This window comes from Somniosus microcephalus, chromosome 2 (assembly GCF_052327205.1).
Source record: "Somniosus microcephalus isolate GS21.2 chromosome 2, FLI_Smic_1.0, whole genome shotgun sequence".
NCBI lineage: Eukaryota > Metazoa > Chordata > Chondrichthyes > Squaliformes > Somniosidae > Somniosus > Somniosus microcephalus.
In genome coordinates this window covers 214,410,469-214,435,655 of record NC_140988.1, presented here as the reverse complement: position 1 = coordinate 214,435,655, position 25,187 = coordinate 214,410,469, and the positions used below count along the sequence as shown (strand labels likewise).

Below are 25,187 nucleotides of genomic sequence, written 5' to 3'. Positions count from 1 at the left end.
TGTAAAAGGAAAAATGTTAAAAGGGTGTAGAAAATGACAGGGGATGAGATGAAATAAATAGTACTTTCAGAGAACTAGTGCAGGCTTTCTATGCTGTAAAAATCTATGATTTTATGAATTTGGACCTTTTGTAACTATGCATTTTGTTGAATCTTGATAACTAGTTATGGTGTGTTTATGAATTGATCATTGTCAGGGATCAATCAGAATGAATAAAAAAAAATAAAACTACAAGTGTTCCTTTAGACTTCCATATTAGGGGAACTGGATGACACAGTAAGTTAGCTATTGGCCTTTCGCACCTGGGACCTGAATTCAAATCCAGTCCAGATTGATGGCATGAAATGTCTCCTCTGTCTACTGGCTAGAGCCCTATGTGAAATGAGTTTAGACAGGCTTAATTTAATTCCAAATAGGCATGGGTCCACAACACAAAGCTTTCCCTAATTCCGTATGAATTGACAATCTCAGTCTGAGACGCCGTGGGAAATGGGATTGCTCTTCTGATGATGTGGTGGAGTAAAGGGAGCTAAGGGTCTTAAGTGAAAGGGAGCTTTACTCTGCATCTAGCTCGGCTACTTCTGACCTGGAAATTATTGGTGCTGACAATGAGTGCCCAAAATTCCCACCACTAATATCCCTCACCTTGATGAACACAAAAAAAACATTTTTGCTTTAGAAACACAAAATAGTTACTGGTGCTTCGGTAAAAGCCTAGTGGTGGTCCATTCCATGCAGCTTTTTGAAATCATTATAGCTAGTACAGGTAGACTACCTTTTATCCGAACTTCCGAAAACCGAAACCCTCTAAAAACCGAAGGTTTTTTCGTTCAGCGTAAGTCGTGCGCACGACATGACCAGAGTGGCACACGACTTACGCTGAGCAGAGGGTCAGCGTATGTCGTGCGCATGCCAACGACCCCCCGCCGACCCTCCCGACGACCCCCCCCACCGACCCACCCCCGACAAATTTCCCAGTCTTACAAAATACCTTCCGAAATCTGAAATTTTCCGAAAACCGAAACACTGCTGGTCCCGAGGTTTTCGGATAAAGGATAGTCTACCTGTACTGTAGTACATTTGAGAGGATGTTAATGCCCTAATGAATACTACATCTATGGCAACATTTAAATTCCGATAAATAATGCAGTGATGAATTGCACTCAATTTAACCTTGCTTAGGAAAACCTTTACTGCAGTGACTAGTATAGTGCTGTTTAGTTATTGAATAATAGTTAGAGTAATAACCTCAAGTTAAACCAACAAAGTCGTGTGGCAAACTTCATAAACCATTTAAATCACGGGGGCATGAGAGTGGCTTTGTTGTTTCTCTTCTATCTGACTTGCCGTCCTTTATTTGAAGTATAAACAATATGAGGAAATCACAATATGTCATTTATTTTGAGGTTTTTTGTTCCTATTCTGCACCTTGCATCAGGCAACACATAATATCTTTAGTTTTTCTCTTCTTGGCATCAGGTGTCATTGTGTTGGTCCTGTGCGTGAGCTAAGATGTCTTCTTTAAGACGTTATTAAATTTTTGCGTGGCTTGCAGGCTCAAAATATTTTTTGATTAAATTTTGAGTTGTGATTTAAGTGCTTTATACAAATGGAGAAATGGCTTTGAATGCAAACTAGACTGATTGATGAAAGAGTCTTTGCTCTGTTGGCTCAAAGAGTCTTAAATGAAATGAATTTGAACAGCTTTAATACAGTTCTTACTGTGTGCCATGACATAGTCCATGAATTAGCATTAAATTGGCTTGAGAGATCATAAAATATCTTGTGTATGAAAAATTCTTCCTCTGGTTCAGTCCCTTATTTTAATCACTTACACTGAAACCTGTGGTGTCCTCACAGTGATTGCCACTTTATTCTAGCAGTGGGTTTCAATTTGTTCGGACTGGTGAATTATTTCAAAACTGTGTAGACAATCAAATTTAACCCTTAAATAATAGAACTTCAAGTACCCTACTGAAAATCTGAATTTCATTTGAACTCAGCTGGGTCCAGATCTGTACTAATCCTAGCAAGGTGTTAACACTGCCCACAGGATCATTAAAACAGTAGCTATTCCCCTAACATTAATACAAGATTCTATATGTATTGTCGAGGTCAGCAGTTTGCTGAATAATTGACTGATTGTGCTGTTTCAGCTAATGCATTGAGAGAGTTAGGTCAGTCTAGAGTTCAAGAGCTTGAAAGTGGCTTTGTATCAAATAATTTTGCAGTGTCAAGGTGATCCTATCCCGAGGACAATATAACTATCTAAAATTGAAGTTTTATGTTAGTTTTTTCTTTTTCTTTAAAATTTATATTGACCTTGAATTACTGTTTTAATGTTCACCCTGAATATTATTGTCACTATCTTTGTTGTAAGACAACATTATTATGGAACAAATGACTGGATTGCTTGTATTTTTGTATTTAATATAGTTTCCTTTTCAATTTTTCCTTTCACTCAAAATTGAGCCAAGGGCACAAGTTTACTTCTGCTACGGAATCAAATGTACAGTGAGCCAGCGCTTCTGATATGGAAGGTGGCGGTAACTCGGAGCTAGTGAGGCAGGTAAAGCTGCTGTTCACTAAATGACTTGATCCTAGAGTACACTTGATCCTAGAGTACACAGCCACTTCTAACAAAGGTACATCCTAGTTTTGTGGAAAATAGGCCAACTGAATAATTGGGTCAGCCTGTCTGTAAATGTATTGGGTTACAAACAGCAGATTTATACTGGCTAGATTTTCTGCCCACTGTACTCAATAAGTGAAACATCTAGCTCTATTTGCAGCTGCAGTTTTCACCTCACTTAGGAATTTATTTGTAATGTAAGTTTGTTTTTGCCATGAGAATCATAGTTGAAGGATCAGTACTTGTGATATTGAACTTGTGGTGATGATTAGTAACTCAAAGAATGATATTGCTCAGAAATGTTGATCGTTGAAATGACCAAACTGGTTGAAGTAAACTGAAAACGTAAAGTAAGTTGTGTGGTTTGTGGACAGACACATTACCATTTACTTATTAAATATTGGGCCAGAATTTTCTGTCAAAATAATGGTGAGGCTAATGGCGCTTGCTATTATTTAAGCATAAATGGTACAGCGACTTCAGGTGAAGGGCAAATGCACGGTTAAATGCCAATTCCCAAAAGTTGTTGTCTGAATTCTGCCGCTCCATCGTTAACTTCGCGAAAATGGCATTTTGCTGCCTGCCTCACCGATGACATGCAATGAATGTCATGAAGTTGCTGTATTTGCATGGTAGACACGAACTAAACCCACTGCAGATATTTGGGGCTAGTAATTAGTGCAAGTAACCATTTAACAACGTGATAATTCTTAATTACTGCCAATCAACCTCTGGCACTGAAAATTAGCTATTACAAGTGTGGAGTCTCATTCCTTCAGGTTTTAAATTTTTCAGCGAGATTTTAAATTTTAAATTAAAAAAATGTTTTTCTCTTTCTCTCTCTCTCTTTCTCTTAATCCAATCTTTCTTTACCTCTGTTTCTCTTTCTGTATCTCATTTGACATTGAATTGACCCCCTTTAATTCACTCTCCTTCTCAGTCCTTCCTGTATTTATTCCCCAATCCTTAAATCTCATTGGTTAAGAAGCTATCCTGTAGATTTCCCTGTTCACTCTGGTCCCAGATGTCCTGTTTCCCTTGCTGAGCCATTATCAGCTCGCACTATCAGCAACTTTGGGCAAAAACCTTTTGAGGTGAGGGATGCCAGGGAAGTCTAATTAATGACAGACACTGTTAGATGCCCTGCTACAGCAAAATCTGGCCCACTAATGACAACTGATGCCCACTTGATGGCAGCATTGTGTAATCACAATCTCACAGCCATCTACTGACTATCATTTGGTCTGAACTTATATTTGAAGTGACAATATTTGCAGTTTATCTTTTTAGTTCAATATTGATACTGCAGTCTTTTCACTTAGGATGCATTTAACTTTAGTAGCAACTTTAGTATTGCAACAAAGTGGTTTCTGCTTTGGTGTGACACTAAAGTTGGAGTGTAAACGTGGAACACCTTTTGGGACACTTAGGACCCAAAGCAGGAACCCTGAGCAGCTGGGAGTTTCATGTCCAAAGCACATAGCCTTTCCTTCAGGGTATATGAGAATATGGGCAGTCCATGTTTCCTAGCTCTAATTTCTTTCCAAACTGAGTGCAATGCACAAATCTAAGCTTATGGGACCTGACTGCATCCTGGCTGTAGTGCTGACGACCTGTGCACCAGGGCTAGCCACTCCCCTAGCCAATCCATTCCAGTACAGCCATGACTGGATTGCTACCAGTGCCACGAGCTAATAAGTTTAGAGAGAGTAAGATAAATAAGCTAAATACGTGGCTTGAGCAGTGGTGCAAGGGAGAGGGATTTAAATTCTTGAGGCATTGGAACCAGTTCTTGGGGAGGAGGGACCTGTACCAAGGGGACGGTCTACACCTGAACTGTGAGGGAGCCGATGTCCTCGGGGTAATATTTTCTAGGGCGGTTCGGGAGGATTTAAACTAATTTGGCAGGGGGATGGGAACCTAGGTAGTGGAAAAGAGGGAAGTCATATGAAGTCAGAAATAGATGGTAGAAAGGTGAGAAGCAATAAGCAAAGGAGAGAAACACAAAGGGCCAAACTAATTCATAATGAGAGTGTGAAAAAAGCAAGCCTGAAGGCTTTGTATCTTAATGCTAGAAGCATTAGGAACAAGGTGGATGAATTAGTTGTGGAAATAGAGGTAAACAAGTATGATTTGATTGGGATTACAGAAACGTGGCTGCAGGGTGGGCAAGGCTGGGAACTTAACATCCAGGGATATACAATATTTAGGAAGGATCGGCAAAAAGGTAGGGGAGGTGGGGTAGCATTGCTGGTAAAGGAGGGGATTAATGCAATGGAAAGGAAGGATATTAACTCGGACGAAACGGAATCTGTATGGGTAGAAATGAGAAATAGCAAGGGGAGAAAAACGTTAGTGGGTGTGATATATAGGCCTCCAAATAGTAATATGGAGGTGAGGGAAGGCATAAAAAGGGAAATTAGAGAAGCGTGCGATAAGAGCACAGCTGTCATCATGGGTGACTTTAATTTACATATTGATTGGACTACCCAAATTAGTAAAAATTCTGAGGAGGAGGAATTCCTGGAATGTTTTCGGGACGGTTATCTGGACCAATATGTCGAGGAGCCGACTCGAGATCAGGCCATTTTAGACTGGGTATTGTGCAATGAGAAGGGACTTATCAGCAATCTTCTTGTACGAGGCCCCTTGGGTCAGAGCGATCATAATATGATCGAGCTCTCAGTCGAGATGGAGAGTGAGGAAATTGAATCAGAGACTAAGGTCCAGAACTTAAATAAAGGGAATTACGAGGGTCTGAGACGGGAATTGGGTAAGATTGATTGGGTGGTGTTTCTGGGGGGATTGACAGTAGAGAGACAATGGCAAGCATTCAAAGATAGAATGGAAGAATTCCAGAACATGTTTATACCGGTTTGGCATAAAAATAAACCTAAAAAGGTGACTCAACCGTGGATAACGAGGGAAATTAGGGACAGCATAAAATCAAAAAAAAGGGCATATCAACTGGCAAAAAAAAGCACCAGACCGGAAGATTGGGGGCAGTACAGGATACAGCAAAAGAGGACAAAGGGATTAATCAGGAAGGGGAAAATAGAATACGAAAGTAAACTTGCAGCAAACATAAAGACAGACTGCAAAAGCTTTTATCGGTATATCAGGAGGAAAAGACTGGTAAAATCCCAAGTCGGTCCCTTGCAGTCCGATTCGGGAGAATATATAATGGAGAATAAGGAAATGGCAGACCAATTAAACTCATACTTTGGTTCTGTATTCACAAAGGAGGACACAAATAACCTCCCAGGAATATCGGCAAACATGGGGACTAATGAGAGGGAGGAGCTGACAGAAATTAGTATCTCTAGGGATATGGTGTTGGGTAAGTTGAGGAGACTGAAGGCCGACAAATCCCCGGGGCCTGATAAACTACATCCTAGGGTACTTAAGGAGGTGGCCCTGGAGATAGCAGATGCTCTAAGGATCATCTTCCGGAACTCCATTGACTCGGGAACAGTGCCCGTGGATTGGAGGGTAGCTAATGTTACCCCAATATTTAAAAAGGGGGGTAGAGAGAAAGCAGGGAATTATAGACCAGTAAGCCTTACATCGGTTGTGGGCAAAATGCTGGAGTCCATTATTAAGGATAAAATAGCGGAGCACTTGACAAATGGGGAAAGGATCGGACAGAGTCAACATGGATTTACAAAGGGTAAATCGTGTTTGACTAATCTGCTGGAATTTTTTGAGGAAGTAACTGGTAAAATAGATGGGGGAGAGCCAGTGGATGTGGTGTACCTTGACTTCCAGAAAGCATTCGATAAGGTTCCACACAAAAGATTATCATGCAAAATTAAGGCTCATGGAATTGGGGGCAAAGTATTAACGTGGATAGAGAACTGGCTGGCGGATAGAAAACAGAGAGTTGGAATAAACGGCTCGTTTTCGGAGTGGCAGGCAGTGACCAGCGGGGTGCCGCAAGGATCTGTCCTGGGACCCCAGCTGTTCACAATATATATAAATGATCTGGATCAGGGAATTGGATGCAATATTTCCAAATTCGCTGACGACACTAAACTAGGAGGAGGGGTGGGCTCTGATGAGGATGTCAGGAGGCTACAGTGCGATTTGGACAGGTTGGGGGAATGGGCGGATACGTGGCAGATGCACTATAATGTGGATAAATGCGAGGTTATCCACTTTGGGGGTAAAAACAGGAGGGTAGATTATTATCTAAATGGCAATAGATTGGGAGATGGAGAAGTGCAGAGGGACCTGGGTGTTCTTGTGCACCAGTCACTGAAGGAGAGCATGCAGGTGCAACAGGCGATTAAGAAGGCAAATGGTATGTTGGCCTTCATATCAAGGGGGTTCGAGTATAGGAATAGGGATACCTTACTACAGCTGTACAAGGTGCTGGTGAGACCGCATCTGGAGTATTGTGTACAGTTTTGGTCGCCCCATCTGCGGAAGGATGTTCTTGCCATGGAAAGAGTGCAACGGCGATTCACCAGGCTGATACCTGGAATGGCGGGAATGACCTACGAAGAGAGATTAAATAGTTTGGGCTTGTACTCACTGGAGTTTAGAAGATTGAGAGGGGATCTCATCGAAACATAAAATTATGGCAGGCCTGGACAGGCTGAATTCAGAGAGAATGTTTCCAATGGCCGGGGAGCACAGAACCAGGGGCCACAGTCTAAAAATAGCGGGCAAATCATTTAAAACAGAGATGAGGAAGAATTTCTTCACTCAAAGAGTGGTGAGCCTGTGGAATTCCCTGCCACAGAGGGCTGTGAAGGCTAATTCAATAAATATTTTCAAGAGAGAATTGGATATATTTCTGAAGGCTAAGGGGATTAAGGGTTACGGAGAAAAGGCGGGGACGGGGTACTGAACTGGTAAGATCAGCCATGATCTCATTGAATGGCGGAGCAGGCTCGAAGGGCCGAATGGCCTACTCCTGTTCCTATCTCTATGTATCTATGTATCTATGTACCCAATTAATGTGGAAGATTGCCAGAATCCAAAACAAACAGGTTGTTTGAGGCCATTCATAGAGTCATAACGGCACAGAAGGAGGCCATTCGGCCCATCGAGTCCGTGCCGGCTCTCTGTAGAGCAATCCAGTCAGTCCCATTCCCCCGCTCTATCCCCGTAGCCATGCAAGTTTATTTCCCTCAAGTGCCTATCCAGTCTCCCCTTGAAAACATTGAGTGTCTCCGTTTGCACCACTTCCACCACTTACGTCAGCAGTGAGTCCCAGGTCCTCACCACTTGCTGCGTAAAAAAGCTTTTCCTCACATCCCCCCTGTATCTCTTGCCCATAACCTTAAATCTGTGTCCCCTAGTCCTTGTACCATCAACTAGTGGGAACAGCCTTTCCCTGTCTAGCCTATCCAAACCCATCATAATCTTGTACACCTCTATCAAATCACCTCTCAACCTCCTTTGCTCTAATGAAAACAAATCCAGCTTCTCCAACCTGTCCTTGTAGCTAAGATCCCCCATTCCTGGAATAATTCTGGTAAATCTCCTCTGCACCCTCTCAAGGGCCTTCACATCCTTCCTAAAATGTGGTGACCAGAACTGGAGGCATTACTCCAGTTGTGGCCAAACCAGCGCTTTATAAAGGTTATGCATAACTTCTATTTATGAAGCCCAAGATCCCATATGCTTTGCTAACCATTCTCTCAATATGTCCTGCCACCTTCGGGGACCTATGCACATTAACTCCCAGGTCCCTCTATCCCTGCACACTCTTTAAAACTGTGCCATTAAGTGTATATTGTCTCTCCCTGTTCCTTCTGCTAAAATGCATCACCTCACACTTCTCTGTATTAAATTCCATCTGCCACTTGTCTGCCCATTCTGCTAGCCTTTCTATGTCCTGTTGCAGTCGATTGATATCATCATCACTGTTTGCCACACCCCCAAGTTTGGTGTCATCGGCAAATTTAGAAATTCTACTTTGTATTCCAATATCCAGGTCATTTATATATTTAAAAAAAGCAAAAAATATATATATATCAAAATTCATCACAGTTTCAGTCATTATTTGGCACTTGGGTAACATTTGTGCCATACAAGTCCAAGTAATGACCATCTTGTATAAAAGAAAGCCAAGCCCTCTTACATGACCTTCAACAGCAATGTCATTTTGAGCCCCCCAACATCAGCATATTGGGGTCACCATTGACCAGAAACTTAATTGGATCAGCCATATAAATACAGTGGCTGCAAGAGCAGGGCAGAGGCTGGGTGCTTTGGGAAGAGGGTTCACCTGACATTGTAAAGCCTCTCCACAACATCCAAAGCTCAAGTCAGGAGTGTGATGGAATACTCACCAACTCCTCTGGATGGGCGTGGCTACAACATCACTCAAGAAGTTTGATGCAGTCTGGAACAGAGCAGTTTTCTTGATTTGTGCTCCTGCCATTGAACTCAGTTTCCAACTCCTCCATCAGCAGATTCTGACTGTATGATCTACAGGATGCCCTGCAGCAACTCGCCAAGCTTACTTCGAAAGCACCTCTCTCTTCTGTGACCGCTACCACCAAGAAGGACAAGAGCAGCAATGACATGGGAACACCATCTCCAAGTTCCCCTCCAAGTCACATGCCATCCTGGCTTGGACATATGTTGCCATTCCTTTGCCACTGGGTCAATATCCTACACTAAACACTGTCATGAGAGCACCAGGACTACAGTGATTCAAGGAATAGGCCCACCACCACCTCTGGGCAACTGCGGATGAGCAATAATTGCAGCCTTGACAGTGTCACCCACAACCCAAGAACAAATGTAAAAAAAAAGCATATTGGTGATTAAACTCCTCCAGCCAATTGCTGCAGTTTTTTCCCCTAATTTTTCTTAACAGATCAACTAACTCAACAAAATTCAAATGTAATCAGATATGACTCCAATTCTACATAACCATTTACTTGTATACAATAAACATTAATATCTCCGATAAGCTAGTTTGGACTAATAGCCATTACAGTAATTTTCAAATTCAGTTAAAATACTGCATAGTAAATTTGTTTTTTTTCCCCCCCTACCAGCTCTTTCACTGCTGCTCAAAGTGCAGGGATATCACTTTAGCATTTCCCACACATTTTAGTTCATTAGTACTCAGATTGGGAATTGTGTTGAGCTCTCTGAGACGGTATAAATTAGCTCTCCAGAACCACTGTGAACTTGAGTGATTTGTTCTTAGTTTGTTTTATGTAATGTAAGAGGGGGAAATAGAGTATGAGAGTAAACTTGCGAGGAACATAAAAACTGACTGTAAAAGCTTCTATAGATATGTGAAGAGAAAACGATTGGTGAAGTCAAACGTAGGTCCCTTGCAGTCAGAATCAGGGGAATTTATAATGGGGAACAAAGAAATGGCAGACCAATTAAATACATACTTTGGTTCTGTCTTCACAAAGGAGGACACAAATAACCTCCCAGAGATTTGGGGAACATAGGGTCTAATGAGAGGGAGGAACTGAATGAAATCAGTATTTGTAGGGAAATGGTGTTAGGGAAATTTACGGGATTGAAGGCCGATAAATCCCCAGGGCCTGATAATCTACATTCTAGGGTACTTAAGGAAGTGGCCCTAGAAATAGTAGATGCATTGCTGGTCATCTTCCAAAATTCTATAGACTCTGGAACAGTTCCCATGGATTGGAGGGTAGCTAATGTAACCCCACTATTTAAAAAAGGTGGTAGAGAGAAAACGGGGAATTATAGACCGGTAAGCCTGACATCAGTAGTGGGGAAAATGCTAGAGTCCATTATAAAAGATATAATAGCAGAGCACTTGGAAAACAGCAACAGGACTGGACAAAGTCAACATGGATTTACAAAAGGTAAATCATGCTTGACTAATCTACTGGAATTTTTTGAGGATGTAACTGGTAGAATAGATAAGGGTGAACCAGCGGATGTGGTGTATTTGGACTTTCAGAAGGCTTTCGATAAGGTCCCGCATAAGAGATTAGCGTGTAAAGTTAAAGCACATGGGATTGGGGGTAAGGTACTGACTTGGATAGAGAACTGGTTGGCAGACAGGAAGCAAAGAGTTGGAATAAACGGGTCTTTTTCCGAGTGGCAGGCAGTGACTAGTGGGGTACCACAGGGATCAGTGCTAGGACCCCAGTTATTCACAATATATATTAATGATCTAGACGAGAGAACTAGATGTAATATCTCCAAGTTTGCAGATGACACAAAGCTGGGTGGGCGTGTGTGCTGTGAGGAGGATGCAGAGAAACTCCAGTATGATTTGGACATGTTGGGTGATTGGGCAGATGCATGGCAGATGCAGTATAATGTGGATAAATGCGAGGTTATCCACTTTGGTGGCAAAAACAGGAAGTCAGATTATTATCTGAATGCAATAGATTGAGAAAAGGGGAAGTGCAACGAGACCTGGGTGTCCTTGTGTACCAGTCGCTGAAGGTAAGCATGCAGGTGCAGCAGGCGGTTAAGAAGGCAAATGGTATGTTGGCCTTCATAGCGAGAGGATTCGAGTACAGGAGTAAGGATGTCTTGCTGCAGTTGTACAGGGCCTTGGTGAGACCACACCTTGAGTATGGTGTACAGTTTTGGTCGCCTTATCTGAGGAAGGATGTTCTTGCCATGGAGGGAGTGCAGCGAAGATTCACCAGACTGATACCTGGGATGGCAGGAATGACGTATGAGGAGAGATTGGGTCGATTGGGCTTATATTCGCTGGAGTTTAGAAGAATGAGAGGGGATCTAATTGAAACTTATAAAATTCTAACAGGACTAGACAGACTAGATGCAGGAAGGATGTTCCCGATGGCGGGGGAGTCCAGAACCAGGGGTCACAGTCTAAGGATAAGGGGTAAGCCATTTAGGACTGAGATGAGGAGGAATTTCTTCACCCAGAGAGTGGTGAACCTGTGGAATTCTCTACCACACAAGGCAGTTGAGGCCAATTCATTAAATATATTCAAGAAGGAGTTAGATATATTTCTTAAGGCTAACGGGATCAAGGGATATGGGGAGAAAGCAGGGACAGGGTACTGAATTTGGATGATCAGCCATAATCTCATTAAATGGCAGAACAGGCTCGAGGGGCCGAATGGCCTACTCCTGCTCCTATCTTCTATGTTTCTGTTTCTCTGTCACGGCACCTTAGTTACCAAAGGTCTTTTTGGGAATGGTACCATTTTGACAGTTTTGTTACTGCAATTGAAATCATGAAAATAAATGATATTTAGATACATAGATATACTGTCGTACTTAAATGTGTTAAAAGACAACCATACAGTAGTTTTTTTTTCATGAAGGAGGAAGTAAAGGATAGGCTGGCCTAATGCTGCAGAATTCTATAAAGGTCTCACTTTCATCCTGATATAAATCGGGTTTTCGTCCCACTGAAGTGCTTGTTTTCTAGTAACACGTTCAACTTCTTGCAGTCAGCATTGACAGACTTTCTCCTTGGTGATGTCCACATTTCACCAGTGCCGCATTGATTGACAGCATCTAATGGATATATTTATGTTATTCAATTATTGAAGCTGCTAGTTAACAAGTTACTACTTTTGTTGAAATAGAAAATAAAAACCACCGATGACACTGCTGCTTCTCCATAAACTACATGTAACGAAGTGCATTTTGGGATCTTGGAACAATGCCATTGCCTCAGTACCACAAGCCAAACTCTGGTTTGAACAATAATCCTTCATTCTGAAAACAAAATGGTTGTGTCTTTATGCTGTGACTATAGTACTGTCGATGTGAAACTAGTTGGAACAGTTGTGCCGAAGGGTCTACACTCAACACGTCAACCTGCCTCTTTTTACAGATACAGATGAACTAGATGTGTATTTCCAGAATTTTCTCCTTTTAATAATATCCTACTCAATAGTTATCAAAAAAGAAGTTGAAAACAATGACAGGTCAATATTTAGCTATATTTAACAAATAGAATGGAATTTGTCTCCATTGAGGGTTAACGGTAAAATCATACTTTAATAGAGTAATTTGCCTTAGGTAGGATTTGTTCACAGTAGAATTGTTAATGTGATTCTACTATTAATAATCTATCAAAATACAACTTTTTTAACCTAGGGTTATAAATGAAAATTAATGAAGAAAAGAAATAATCCTGATGCTCAGGACTGCCAGTTGCACAGGGACAGATGTGACCAGCTTATCAATCACACCTGCCACTGTACCTGACCCAGGGAATGGGATCAGGGAGGAAGGACTAGCAAGCTTAAGGGCGTACTGCCCTAACAGTTTCTTTGTAAATGGGGAACCATACATTACGTTACAGTCTGTATTGTGTGGCTTTTGTTGTATTTGATGGGCTGTATAATTAGTTTGTTAACTCTGATTCCATTAGCGAGAGGTTTTGCGTACAGTACTAAGGAGTGTTCTATTCTCAAACTGATTAACAATGATTCTGCCTCAGCTCTAAAATGTTGAAGTTGTGTTTCTTTCCAGCAGTCACCAATTGCAAATATACCCCCTCATGATGTTGCCTTGTTCCAGACTGGTTCTTTTTTTGAGATGAGGGATTTGATGATTTATTTACAGACCTCGGATGGCCTTTATTGATAGTCAGTCATCCTGTATCAGTTCAAGTCTGAACCAGCTTGGTATCAAGGCTGATATGGGGAAGTCTTTAACCTGGATGGGGAAGTCTTTAACCTTGATGTATTGTATTTGATGAAAATAATATTTTTTTTTTTTTTTTAAAAACAAATTGAGCTGTGCCTATTTGATTTTAATCGCGTTACTGAAGGTTTTCAGTGTTCTAATCATGTAGTATTTTGGAAGATTAATTCCCAATTATTTAAATTGCAGTGTTTCGCCGTGCGTTCCCTGGGTTGGGTGGAAATGGCAGAGGAAGACCTGGCGCCTGGCAAGAGCAGTGTTGCTGTGAATAACTGCATCCGGCAGCTCTCCTACTGTAAAAATGACATCAGGGACACTGTTGGGATTTGGGGAGAGGTAAGAGATAGTGGCTAGTTATAATTCCTGGTTAAGTAGATTTAAACATTGCAAAGAACAAAGAGACATACGTAGAAGTTTGATGGTCAAACATTTAAATTGCACGAAAAACAACAACTTATATTTCTAAAACGCCTATAACGTAGAGAAAAATATCCCAAGCTGCTTCATTGAGCTGTAAGAGGGAACAAATGGATGCTGAAGAAGGAGATATTAGGAGAGGTGACCAAAAGCTTAGCCATAGAGATGGGTTTTAAGGAGCATCTGAAAAGAGAAGAGGGTGTTGGAAAGGCCGTACGGTTTGTGGAGGAAATGTGGCTGCCAGTGGTGGGTCAGAGGATGGGGTGGATGCACAAGAGGCTGGAGTCAGAGAAACGGAGTGTTCGGTGGAGGGGGTGTAGCCATACTGGCAGATGCTACAGAGATAGGGAGCTGCTTTGTTTGGTAAAAAATCTGTTTTGCCAGAGCTGTATCAATATTGGAGGTGTGAGATTTTCAGCCTCAAACCACATATCTTGGGTGTCACCTCATTCCAGCAGCATAAATATAGTTAAAAGCCGCAAGGTGTGCCTGTAATGCAGGCCACAGGGAATGGCTAATGGCATTCATATATTGTTTATTTCTCCTTTTTTAATCCTCTTCTCCTTGTAATTTCTTTTCTTCTTCTTATTTTTATTTTTCCTTTTCTTTATTTCTCCCTTTTCCTATTCCCTGTATTTCTGCTTCTCACCGTATTTCTGCTTCTCACCTTATTTCCCTCACCTGTGGAATTTGCAAGTGTTTCTCTTGTAGCTCTAATGCACTATCCATAGCAGAAGTATAAGTGCACAATCAAAATGATAGGCCCTATAGTTTTAATAGCGGTCTTTTACTTTGCTATGGGAACTGATAGTTGCATCTCCGTAGCATTCTCTTTCTTTCTCTCTCTCACAGAGAGAAAACAAGAAAAATGCCAGAATTTATCAGCACACTGCATACAAATACTAGATCACAATCCCAAGAAGGGACAACTGTGGGCAATTTGGTAGACTGGTTTCCCATAACTTCAATTCTAATTTCAAATTGATAACGAAACAGATGCAAAGTTATTTGAGTTTCATTAGGGACGCGATGAAGCTGAGCAACCTGAGAAATGCCAAGTGGACATAAGTGATTCATCTTATTGTTGACTCTCAGGGTAAGGACATGTACCTCATCCTGGAAAATAACATGCTGAACCTAATCGACCCCATGGATCGTACTGTTCTTCATTCTCAACCAATTGTGAGCATTCGTGTGTGGGGTGTCGGCCGTGACAATGGGCGGTAAGTGCTCAATTTTAGAGATTTAACAAATTGCTGGATTAGATTATGTCTTCTCAGTTTTTGGCTGCCGCTGTTGGACTAAGCATTAGTGGGAAAAGGTTTTAAACTTAAGTCATAGTGCCTGCGTTGAATTCTGGCTTAGAAAGCTCATTTATAAGGATTTTAAGTATTTCCAATGTCAAACTGTTTTAACATACCTGTAAATGGATGGCTGGATGGTTTTGTTCAGAATGCTGCACCACCAGGATATGTGGTTGGGTGTATTTTAATGTTATGGGGTTGATCGTTTACTATGGTGCCTCTTGGTTGCCAGGCTTCATACCTTTCTATGATGCTCTGCATATTAGTGTTTAGTGGTTGAAGCTGAAAAATATACATATTTTGTATAATTTTGCTGTTCCATGCCTATAAACTAATCTTAGCTTATAAAAGTGAAACTGTAAGATTTATCCATGTGCAGAAATTATCTTGTTTTCCTGTTTACAGAACCATTCTGAGGCTCAGTGGTGTACATTGCTTAATAGAAAAAAATAAAACTACCAGTCCTATTTATGATCAGACCGAGTATATGCATCACTTTGGGCTATTTCTTTTTGTTTTTATTGTGTTCTTGAGATGCAGGTAAGGCACATTTATTGCCACCCCTAGTTGCCCTGAGAAGGTGGTGGTGGGTCTTCTCCTTGAAATACTACAGTCTTTGTAGGGATGATGCTCCCACCATAGCATTAGGTAGGGAATTCCAAGATTCTGATCCAGCGACGACGATGGAATATACGTCAAAGACAGGTTGGTGTGTGGTGGTTTTTCACAACACTGCTGCTCATATTCTTCTTCATGGTAGAGGTCACAGGGGAGGTAGTGTTGTAAAAATAACCTTGGTGAGTTGCTGCAGTGCATTCTTTTGACAACATATTGCAGCCATAGTGTGCTGGTGGTGGTTATTGAGTCCAGTGGCAGGAGCACCAGTCAATCAAACTATTTTGTCCTGAATGGTGTTGAGCTTCTTGAGTGTTCTTGCAGCTGCACCCATCTAGATAAGTGGTGAGTATTCAGTCATACTCCTCACTTGAGTCTTGTGGATGGTGGAGAGGTTTTGAGGGGTCAGATGGTAAGCAATTTGTTGCAAAGTACCCAGCCTCTAACCTGCTCTTATAGCGATGATGTCGATATTGCTGGTCTAGTTTCAGCTTCTGGTCAATGGTAACCCCTAGAATGTTTATGCTGGGGGACCTGGAAATGGTGGTGTTGTTGAAGGTTAAGGGGAGATGGCTGGGCTTTCTCTTGTTCAAGATGGTCATTATCTGACACTTATGTATTGCAAATGATACCTGCCACTTGCCAACCCAAGTTTGGATATTATCCAGATACTGTTGTAGGTGTCTGGATCAAGGCTGTGATGAGGTCTGGAGCTAGAATTTTGTTTTGAGTTCACGGTTATAAGATAGTTTCCATAAGCAGACTGAGTCTCCTCTGAACTGAACCTGTGTTCTTGTATATGCTCTGTATGGTTAATGAATCCCTAATTATGCTATATTGTCACTGGAGATCAAGTTTGGATACCCACCATGTTTTCTTGTCACTCCTGAAGGTCAAAAATATCATGCTGAAAGAAAATATTAAATAGTTTTAGCTTGTATATAAGATTTATTTCCAGTTTAGTTAATTCCCAGAGATGATATCACGTTAACATAATGCAAAAGCAAAATACTGCGGATGCTGGAAATCTGAAATAAAAACGGAAAATGTTGGAAATACTCGGCAGGTCAGGCAGCATCTGTGGAGCGAGAAACAGAGTTAACGTTTCAATTTGATGACCTTTCACCAGAACTTGAAAAAGTTAGAGATGTAACATGTTTTAAGCCAGTACAGAGGCAGGAAAAGTGGGGAGGGGAGGAAAGAACAAAAGGGAAGGTCTGTCATAGGGTGAAGGCAGGAGAGATTAAATGACAAAAGGGATGATGGTAGAAGGTGAAAGGAGATGGTAATGTAACATGTAAAGAAACAAAAGATGGGTCTAGAAGAGGTGTAAATGGGAATAGCAGGATCATCAACAGTTGCCGTCCGAAAAAATCTGAAATTGCTGAGCTCAGTGTTGAGTGCGGAAGGCTGTAAAGTGCCTAATAGAAAAATGAGGTGTGTTCTTCGAGCTTGCGATGAGCTTCATTCGAACAGTGTGGGAGGCCGAGGACAGTCATAGAGTCATAATGGCACAGAAGGAGGCCATTCGGCCCATCGAGTCCATGCCGGCTCTCTGTAGAGCAATCCAGTCAGTCCCATTCCCCCGCTCTATCCTCGTAGCCCTGCAGGTTTATTTCCCTCAAGTGTCTATCCAATCTCCCCTTTAAAACATTGAGGCCTAGAAATTCAGTATAGCCACGTTTGGGGCGCTACAGCTGGGCGGCCGCTAAAGTTTGCGCCCGGCGCAACTTCGCGCCGCCTTCGCCGATATTCAGTGGCATCGCCCCAAGAGGTTGCTGCTGCGCTAAAACAGGCGATGCACGACTATCATTAGGCGCTAAGCCGGCGGCCCGGGGCGATACCCCCGAGGGCGGGCGCAGCGCAGGTTCGGCGAGTTGCTGATTGACGGCAGACACTCTGGCGCCGGTGAGCTCTTAAAGGGGGAGGGTGGATTTGTTTGCCTTCCACGCCCTGCACACTGCAGCCCTGAAGCAAGGCCTGACCACTGCTGCTTGATCTGTACAACGCCCAGGACTATGGAGAAGGCCAACGTTTGCACCCAGCCCCCATTATATGTTTCCAATCAATGCTATGGCTCTGAGGTTAAAGACAAGTGCAAATCTGTGGCCTGAAGCCACAAGTACCTGTGCGAGTGTTGAGCCGAACCAGAAAGCTCTCTACCTTTGTCTCTCTGCAAAGATCCGTCTCTCACAAAGAAGGAGTGTTGCAAAATGGCTGCCATTTCTACTGCAGGAGGAGTGCCCTTTAATTTGCGCCCCCCTCACCCCGCAGCGACTGGGAACCGTTCCCCTCTACCAGTCGCTAGGGGCGCCAGGCGCACAATAGGCCGGCGCCACTGAATTTCCGGTTTGGGGCGCACAAAGGGCGTTGCACGATGAAATGACGTCAGGATCTGCGCGTGCAGCTGAGCGCGCGCAAAGGCTTTGCGCCGCCGCTAAATCTTTACTGAAGTTGGGGAGAGGCGCAGATCGCGCTGCGCCCGGCCGCTGGTCGCCTAGCGCCCCACATCTCCTAAGGCGCTAGCGGCTGGCGCAAACAACTGAATTTCTAGGCCTGAGTGTCTCCGCTTCCACCACTTCCGTCGGCAGCGAATTCCAGGTCATCACCACTCGCTGCGTAAAAGGATTTTCCTCACGCCCCCCCCCTGTATCTCTTGCCCAAAACCTTAAATCTATGTTCCCTAGACCTTGTACCATCAACTAGTGGGAACAGCCTTTCCCCATCTAGCCTATCCAAACCTGTCATAATCTTGTACACCTCTATCAAATCACCCCTCAACCTCCTTTGCTATAATGAAAACAAATCCAGCTTCTCCAATCTGTCCTTGTAGCTAAGATCCCCCATCCCCGGAACCATTCTGGTAAATCTTCTCTGCACCCTCTCAAGTGCCTTCACATCCTTCCTAAAGTGTGGTGACCAGAACTGGACGCAATACTCCACTTGTGGCTGAACCAGCACTTTATAAAGGTTCAGCAGAGCTTCTCTACTTTTGTATTCAATGGGCAGGATTTTCATTGGGCCATGGAGGCGGGATTGGAGGCATGTGGGGGGTTAAAATCTCAAAATCGGGGGGCACGAACCCATCCCGCCCCCAACCCGCCTCCATGCCAGTTTCAAAGGCGGCGGATACCTGACCTGTGCTGGGACCCGCCTCCCCAAGGCGGGAAGGGGTTTAGTGCCAATTAACTGCCTGTATTCCAATATCCAGGTCATTTATATATGTCAAAAAAAGCAGTGGCCCCAGCACTGACCCTTGGGGAACACCACTGTCTATCATCTCCAGTCTGAAAAACAGCCATTTACCACAACTCGCTGTTTTCTGGCCTTAAGCCAATTTCATATCCAAGCTGCCACTGACCCACCTATTCCATGAGCCTCAATTTTGTTAACCAGCCTTTTATGTGGTAGTTTGTCAAACGCCTTCCTAAAATCCATGTAGACAACATCCATTGCATTCCCTTCATCAATCCTCCCTGTTACTTCTTCAGAAAATTCAATTAGATTAGTCAAACATGATTTGTTGGCTCTCCTTAATTAGCTTAAACCTCTCCGAAGTGTCCGTTTAATTTTGTCCTTGATTATTGTTTCTAAAACTTTACCCACCACTGACGTTAAACTGACTGGCCTGTAGTTACTAGGATTGTCCTTGCACCCTTTCTTGAACAATGGTGTCACATTTGCCACTTTCCAGTCCTCGGGCACCTCCCCTGCGTCTCGGGAAGATTGAACAATTATGGCAAGCCCTTCCGCTATCTCCTCCCCCAATTCCCTTTGCAACCTGGGATGCAAGCCATCTGGACCAGGCGACTTATCCACTCTAAGCATACCCAGCCTTTCTAGTACATCCTGTCTATCAGTTTTCACCCCTTCCATTGCTTCTACCTTTTCCACTTCTACTGATATTTTGTCAGAATCCACCTCCTTAGTAAACACCAATACAAAGTACAGGAAACTTTGGTTTATCCGGAGGTTGTATGTCCGGAAACCTCGATCTACCGGCAGAAATCAGGAGCCGTTTTGTTAGGTTTTTTTTCTTCTCGTGGCTTTGTTTTCAACAGTCGGGCTCTGGAAAGTGTCTCTGAAGCTGTTGCTAAGCTACAGAGACGCTTCCAAGGTACGGGCCGACTGTTTACAAGCTGTTGCTAAGCAACAGTGTTTGTTGTCAGATACGGAGATGAAAACCTCCGTATGCTTCAACATTAACTTTGTATGTCCGGCAGTTTTGATAGATTGGCAACAGCTCGGTCCCGTCGGTGCCAGATATAACAAAGTTTCCTGTACTCATTGAGTATTCTAGCCTTGCCCTGCGCCTCTAAGCATATATCTCCTCCTTTGTCTCTAATAGGCCCCAACCCGCCTCTCACTACCTGCTTACTGTTTACATGCCAGTAGAAGATTTTTGGGTTCCCTTTTATGTTAACCGCTATTCTACTCTCATATTCTCTCTATGCCAATCTTATTTTCATCTTCACATCCACTCTCAACTGATTGTATTTGGTCTGGTTCTCCCTTGAAGAATTCACCTGACATGCATCATACGCCCTCTTTTTTTGTTTCATCATCTTCTCTATCTCCCTCGTCATCCAAGGAGCCCTTGCTTTAGTTACCTTACCCTTCCCTCTTGTTGGAATGTACCTAACCTATACTTGGAACATCTCCTCCTTAAAGATCACCCATTGTTCTGTTACAGCTTTTCCTGTCAGTCTTTGGCTCCATTTTACCCTGGCTAGATCCTTTCGCATCCCATTGAAGTTAGCCCTATTCCAGTTTAGAAGTTAGCCCTATTCCAGTTTAGAAGTTCCACTCTAAATTGATCCTTGCTCCTCTCCATTGCTAATCTAAATCTTATGATATGATGATCACTCGTACCCAAGTGTTCTCCCACAGACACTTGGTCAACCTGGCCCACCTCATTCCCCAGCACCAGATACAGCAATGCCTCCTTCTTAAATAACAACAGAAAATGCTGGAAAAACTCAGCAGGCCAGGCAACATCCGTGGAGAGAAATTTGAGTTGACGTTTCGGGTCGAACCCTTCTTCAAAACTGGACAGAAAATAAAATAGATCGAAGGCAGGGCTGCGATTGGACAAAAGAAGTAAAAGAAACAAAAGTGTGTGAAAGAGACAATAAAAGGTATTCGAAGCTAGACGAGATGGTAATAGGCTGAGATTAGGTGTGAAGTGTACTGGCAGGGCAAGAGATAGCTGCCAGGTGTGAGAGAGAAACAAAAGGAAGGGGGGGGGGGAAAAGGAGTGGAAAAATTACAAGAAAAAATGTAATAGGGGCCGAGGTTATGATCTGAAATTGTTGAACTCGATATTGAGTCCGGAAGGCTGCAGAGTGCCTAATCGGAAGATGAGGTGCTGTTCCTCGAGTTTACGTTGAGCTTCCGTGGAACAATACAAGAGGCCAAGGACGGTGAGGTCCAAGTGGGAATGGAGCAGTGAATTAAAATGACAGGCGACCGGAAGCTCAGGGTCACCCTTACGGACTGAACGGAGGTGTTCCGCAAAACGGTCACCCAATCTGCGTTTGGTCTCCCCAATGTAGAGGAGACCGCATCGTGAGCAGCGAATACAGTATACTAGATTGCGAGAAGTATAAGTAAATCGCTGTTTCACCTGGAAGGGGTGTTTGGGGCCCTGGACAGTGGGAAGGGAGGAGGTATAGGGGCAGGTGTTACATCTCCTCCGCTTGCACGGGAAGGTGCCGGGCGAAGGGGAAGGGCTGTTTGGGGTGATAGAGGAGTGGACTAGGGTGTCTCGGAGGGAGCGGTCCCTACGGAATGCTGAAAGGGGAGGGGAGGGGAAGATACGTTTGGTGGTGGGATCACTTTGGAGGTAGCGGAAATGCCGGAGGATGATCCGTTGAATGTGGAGGCTGGTGGGGTGAAAGGTGAGGACAAGGGGAACCCTATCGTGGTTCCGGGAGGGAGGGGCAGGGGTGAGGGCAGAAGTGCGGGAGATAGAACGGACACGGTCGAGGGCAGTGTCAACCACGGTAGAGGGGAATCCTCGGTTGTGGAAAAAGGAAGACATGTCTGAAGCACTGGTGTGGAAGGTGGCATCGTCGGAGCAGATATGGCGGAGACGGAGAAACTGGGAGAATGGAATAGAGTCCTTACAGGAAGCGGGGTGGGAGGAAGTGTAGTCCAGGTAGCTGTGGGAGTCAGTGGGCTTGTAGTGAATATTGGTCGATAACCTATCCCCAGAGATGGAGACGGAGAAGTTGAGGAAGGGAAGAGTCAGAGATGGACCATGTGAAGGTGAGGGAAGGGTGGAAATTGGAGGCAAAGTGAATGAAATTGTCAAGTTCGGGGCGAGAGCAGGAAACGGCACCAATACAGTCATCAATGTATCGGAAAAAGAGGTGAGGGAGGGGACCCGAGAAGGACTGGAACAAAGATTGTTGCACATAGCCCACGAAAAGGCAGGCATAGCTAGGACCCATGCGGGTACCCATGGCAACACCTTTCATTTGGAGGAAATGAGTGGAGTTAAAGGAGAAGTTGTTCAATGTGAGAACAAGTTCAGCCAGGCAGAGGAGGCTGGTGGTGGATGGGGACTGGTCGGGCCTCTGTTCAAGGAAGAAGCGGAGCGCCCTCAGGCCATCCGGGTGGGGGGTGGAGGTGTAGAGGGATTGTACATCCATGGTGAAAAGGAAGCGGTTGGGGCCAGGAAACTGGAAACTGTTAGTGGCGGAGGGCGTCCGAAGAGTCGCGGATGTAGGTGGGAAGAGACTGGACAAGGGGAGAAAAGATAGAGTCAAGATAGGAAGAGATAAGTTCCGTGGGGCAAGAACAGGCTGAAACGATGGGTCTACCAGTGCAGTCCTGTTTGTGGATCTTGGGAAGGAGATAGAAGCGGGCTGTGTGGGGTTGGGGAACTATGAGGTTGGTGGCAGCGGGGGGAAGATCTCCAGAGGAGATGTGGTCAGTGACAGTCTTGGAAACGGTGTCTTGTTTCTCTCTCACACCTGGCAGCTATCTCTTGCCCTGCCAGTACACTTCACACCTAATCTCAGCCTATTACCATCTCGTCTAGCTTCGAATACCTTTTATTGTCTCTTTTACACACTTTTGTTTCTTTTACTTCTTTTGTCTGATCGCAGCCCTGCCTTCGATCTATTTTCTTTTCTTTCCAGTTTTGAAGAAGGGTTCGACCCGAAACGTCAACTCAAATTTCTCTCCACGGATGTTGCCTGACCTGCTGAGTTTTTCCAGCATTTTCTGTTATTTTGGATTTCCAACATCTGCAGTATTTTGCTATCATACTAATGCCTCCTTCTTAGTTGGGCCAAGAACATATTGGTCAAGGAAATTCTCCTGAACACATTTCAGAAATTCCTGCCCCTCCTTTCCCTTTACCCTACCATTATCCCAATTGATATTTGGGTAATTAAAGTTCCCCAATATCACCACTCTATAGCTCTTGCATATCTCTGCGATTTCCCTGCAGATTTGCTCCTCTACCTCCCTCTCACTATTTGGAGGCCTATAGAATACCCCCAATAGCATGATCATACCCTTTTTGCTCCTCAACTCTAACCAAACGGATTCTGTCCTTGTCCCCTCAAGAACATCCTCCCTTTCCAACACTACAAGAGAGGTCAGAGTGGGAGTGAAGCAGCATAATATTTAACATTAAATTAGAATCAATCCAACAGGGATTAAAATACATTTTTACGAACCTATTTCTAAGAGTTTGATGAGCAAAAAGACTTCAAAATGAATCAGTCATAATTTTGTCTTGGTAGAACTTGCAAATGGAATGCTGTCTGTGGATGATGTGAATCTTCGTTGGTTCATGGAGTTTGGATGTTTTGCTAGAATTAAAGACTAGCAGAATCTCCCAGTCACAGAGCCTCTGAGGTCAGACTCATGACTAATTTCAAGATCTAGTAACCTGGTCTAGTCCCGTGGAAAACGTGTCTATCGACCTTAATTTTGAAATTTGGTAAGGCAAGACAGCTTCCATTTAAAATCTAACTATTTTAAAGCTGTACTAAATAAAAGAATGAGACTTTTCATTAGGCTGAATATAAAAAGTGCAGAGGAGAAGTAAGAGGGGCAAAGAGACGTATGAGAATAGATTGACGGCTAACATAAAAGGGAATCCAAAGGTCTTCGATAGGCATATTAACAGTGACTATAGAACATCCGATCATATCTTCACCCTACAGACCCTAATTGACAAACACGTTCACCATAACAAAAGCAAAATCTACGCATGCTTTGTAGATTTCCAGAAGGCGTTCGACTCCATCTGGCATGACGGTTTATTCCTGAAACTTATCGAAAGTGGGGTAGGAGGGAAAACATATGATGTAATTAAATCAATGTATACAAACAACAAATGTGCAGTTAAAATTGGAGACAAACAAACAAAATACTTCCCACAGGGGCGGGGGGTGACGCAGGGCTCGCCAATCTCACCGACACTCTTTAATATTTACATAAATGGATTGGCAAAACTACTTGAACAATCTACAGCACCCGGCCTCACCCTATATGAATCCAAGGTTAAATTCCTCCTCTATGCAGACGACCTGGTTCTGCTGTCACCTACTAAAGAGGGGCTACAGCAAAACCTGGACCTGCTGGAGTCGTACTGCCAGACTTGGGCCCTGACAATAAATCCCCAAAAAACCAAAGTCCTTGTGTTCCAGCAAAGATCCAAACATCAGGGACCCAAAATAAATTTCACAGTAGGAACAACCAAAATTGAACAAACCACTAACTACACATACTTGGGCTTAAAAATCAGTTCTACGGGAAACTTCAAACTGGCTGTGAATGAACTGAAAGAGAAAGCAAGAAGGGCTTTCTATGCCATCAAAAAATCAATCCAAATAGAAATCCCAATTAGCATTTGGCTCAAAATTTTCAAATCAGTAATTGAACCAATTGCACTCTATGGCAGTGAAGTATGGGGACCACTAACTCAACAAGAATTTGCAAAATGGGACAAACACCCAATTGAGATCCTACATGCAGAATTCTGTAAAAGTATCCTCCGGACTCAAAGGAAAACAGTAAACAATGCATGCAGGGCGGAACTAGGCCAATATCCATTAATAATCACTATCCAAAAAAGAGCCACCAAATTTTGGAATCACCTACAAATGAGCAATCCCCAATGCTATCACTACGACGCCCTGAAATGCCAAGAGCTGACCATAAAGAAGAATACCCTCAGTCAACTAGTCCTGGGACTCAGTGAAGTAACTACTAACAATACTAACAATAACCAGCCCCAGGACAGTGACAGGGTAACACAAAGAATTCGACCCAACACAATCGTCGCTAAGCAAAAGGAAAAATATCTGACATATTGGGCAGAAACAACAAAAACCCAAAGCAAACTCAATTGCTACTTGGCCCTAAACAGACAATACAACATAGCTGATTACCTGACCATGGTAAAGGATAACAAACTGAGAAGAACCTTGACAAGGTACAGACTTAGCGAACATAGCCTAGCGATCGAAAAAGGCAGACACAGGCAGACCAGGCTGCCAAGAGAGGACAGGATATGCTCTCACTGCAGTCAGGGAGTGGTGGAGACAGAGATGCACTTCCTCACAGCTTGTGGAAAATATCAGGGCATC

The 25,187-nt window shown here is 43.4% G+C and overlaps 1 protein-coding gene across 9 annotated transcripts in view; it reads left to right on the top strand.

Annotated features, from left to right (window-relative positions):
- The window catches only part of apbb2b (amyloid beta (A4) precursor protein-binding, family B, member 2b), a 449,372-nt gene that overhangs the window by 309,788 nt on the left and 114,397 nt on the right, over nucleotides 1-25,187 (top strand). For 7 of the 9 annotated variants that reach the window (XM_085969159.1, XM_085969171.1, XM_085969166.1 and 4 more), the window contains 2 exons: nucleotides 13,427-13,573; nucleotides 14,750-14,877. The exons of 1 other annotated variant lie outside the window; for it this stretch is intronic. In XM_085969159.1, the coding sequence (XP_085825285.1) occupies nucleotides 13,427-13,573; nucleotides 14,750-14,877 (275 nt within the window). Of the gene's footprint in view, nucleotides 1-13,426; nucleotides 13,574-14,749; nucleotides 14,878-25,187 lie in introns of those variants that run through there. One more of the 9 variants, XM_085969179.1, reaches the window with a different exon arrangement.